The sequence below is a fragment of the Asparagus officinalis genome, chromosome 8 (genome assembly GCF_001876935.1).
Source record: "Asparagus officinalis chromosome 8, Aspof.V1, whole genome shotgun sequence".
Classification (NCBI taxonomy): domain Eukaryota; kingdom Viridiplantae; phylum Streptophyta; class Magnoliopsida; order Asparagales; family Asparagaceae; genus Asparagus; species Asparagus officinalis.
The window spans coordinates 62,780,749-62,782,175 of NC_033801.1; the positions used below are offsets into that span (position 1 = coordinate 62,780,749).

The window sequence follows — 1,427 nt, forward strand, 5'->3', positions numbered from 1 at the left end:
ACGGCGGATCCACCTGCGCCGAGTCCCGCGACTGCTACCTCCACATGTACTCCACCAAGAAACCCGACAAAGTAGACCCCAATGAAAGCCGGCTCTCGAAATGGACCAATTGCTCTCTCTCCTTTGAACCCTTAGCTCACCCGATCGTAATTGATAAATTGGGGAATTTGTTTAATAAGGAGGCTTTAGTGCAAGCTTTGATTCATAAGAAGCTGCCCAAGGAGTTTGGGCACATTCGGGGGTTGAAAGATATGATTGAGGTGAAGATACCGAATTTGGAGTGCCCGGTAACAGGGTTGGAGTTTAACGGGAAGTACGGGTTTATCGCGATAAGGAAATGCGGACATGTTTTGAGTGTGAAGGCATTGAAGGAGGTGAAGAGTGACGGTTGTTTGGTTTGTCATGAAGGGTTTGAGGAGAGGGATAGGATTGTGATTAATGGGAGCGAGGAGGAGGTTAGGGTTTTGAGGGAGAGGATGGAGGAGGAGAGGGGACAGGTGAAGGAGAAGAAGAAGGAGAAGGCGAGGAAGCATCCGGGTGAGGAGAAGGTTGGGAATTTGGAGAATGGGAAGAAGGAAGGAGGTGGGAAGAGGTTTAGGGCAGTTGATGTGGCTCCGGCACATGCGACAAAGGAGGTCTATGCGTCGATCTTCACATCATCAAATAAGGGGGAGATTAAGGAGACTTATATGTGCCGGTCACTCCCACTTGGAAGGAACTAATGGAGGTGATTCATTGTGTATCATTTTACCTATATGTGTTTGCTTTTATGCATTTTGATTAATGGCATGTGATATTTGTGTCCCTGCACTTACATTGGAAAACCGTTGAAAAGTATTTGGAATTGAAATTTCTGACTTATGAAGGCTTACAATGTAATATTGGAAAGTTGATTAGAATACTGAATATTAACTACTAACTACGTATATTGATTTATATTCTCAAACTGCTTTTCTAAATTGTACTTGTTGACTCATTAACCTGTGATGTGATTAGGACACGCATACTGGTTATTAAGATTCTACATGTTTTATATGCTCACTAGTTGAATGTTTCATTTGAAATGAATTGAATGCACTCTGGATAAAGGCTTTGTGGTGGTTGCTGAATGCACTTCTGTGTAATCGTGAAAATTTAAAACACTAGCAGCTTCTATTTATTGCTTCTAACTAGGTAGGGATTTTGGTATGACACCTCATTTCATAAGAAAGAAAATGGTGGTGGATAGATTCACAAACGTATAAGATGTTATGGCTTGCACATTGGAGTAAATTGGATTTTGCGCATGTGTTCTTCAATCTATTAAGATTTAAGAACGGCCAATACCTCGGATATAAGCCAATAACAACTAATAGAGGAAAATATTTAAGGTTTCCAGGTTGAAAGTGAAAAGTTGATGGTGTTATATTGAGGAATTAAAGTATAAA

At 41.1% G+C, this 1,427-nt stretch overlaps 1 protein-coding gene across 1 annotated transcript; it reads left to right on the forward strand.

Moving 5' to 3' along the window:
• Positions 3 to 915, forward strand: LOC109821298 (protein RTF2 homolog; the record flags this gene model as incomplete). The annotated part of the gene is made up of 1 exon (XM_020387485.1): positions 3 to 915. A coding segment is annotated over one exon (720 nt), but the record flags the coding sequence as incomplete, so codon positions are not given.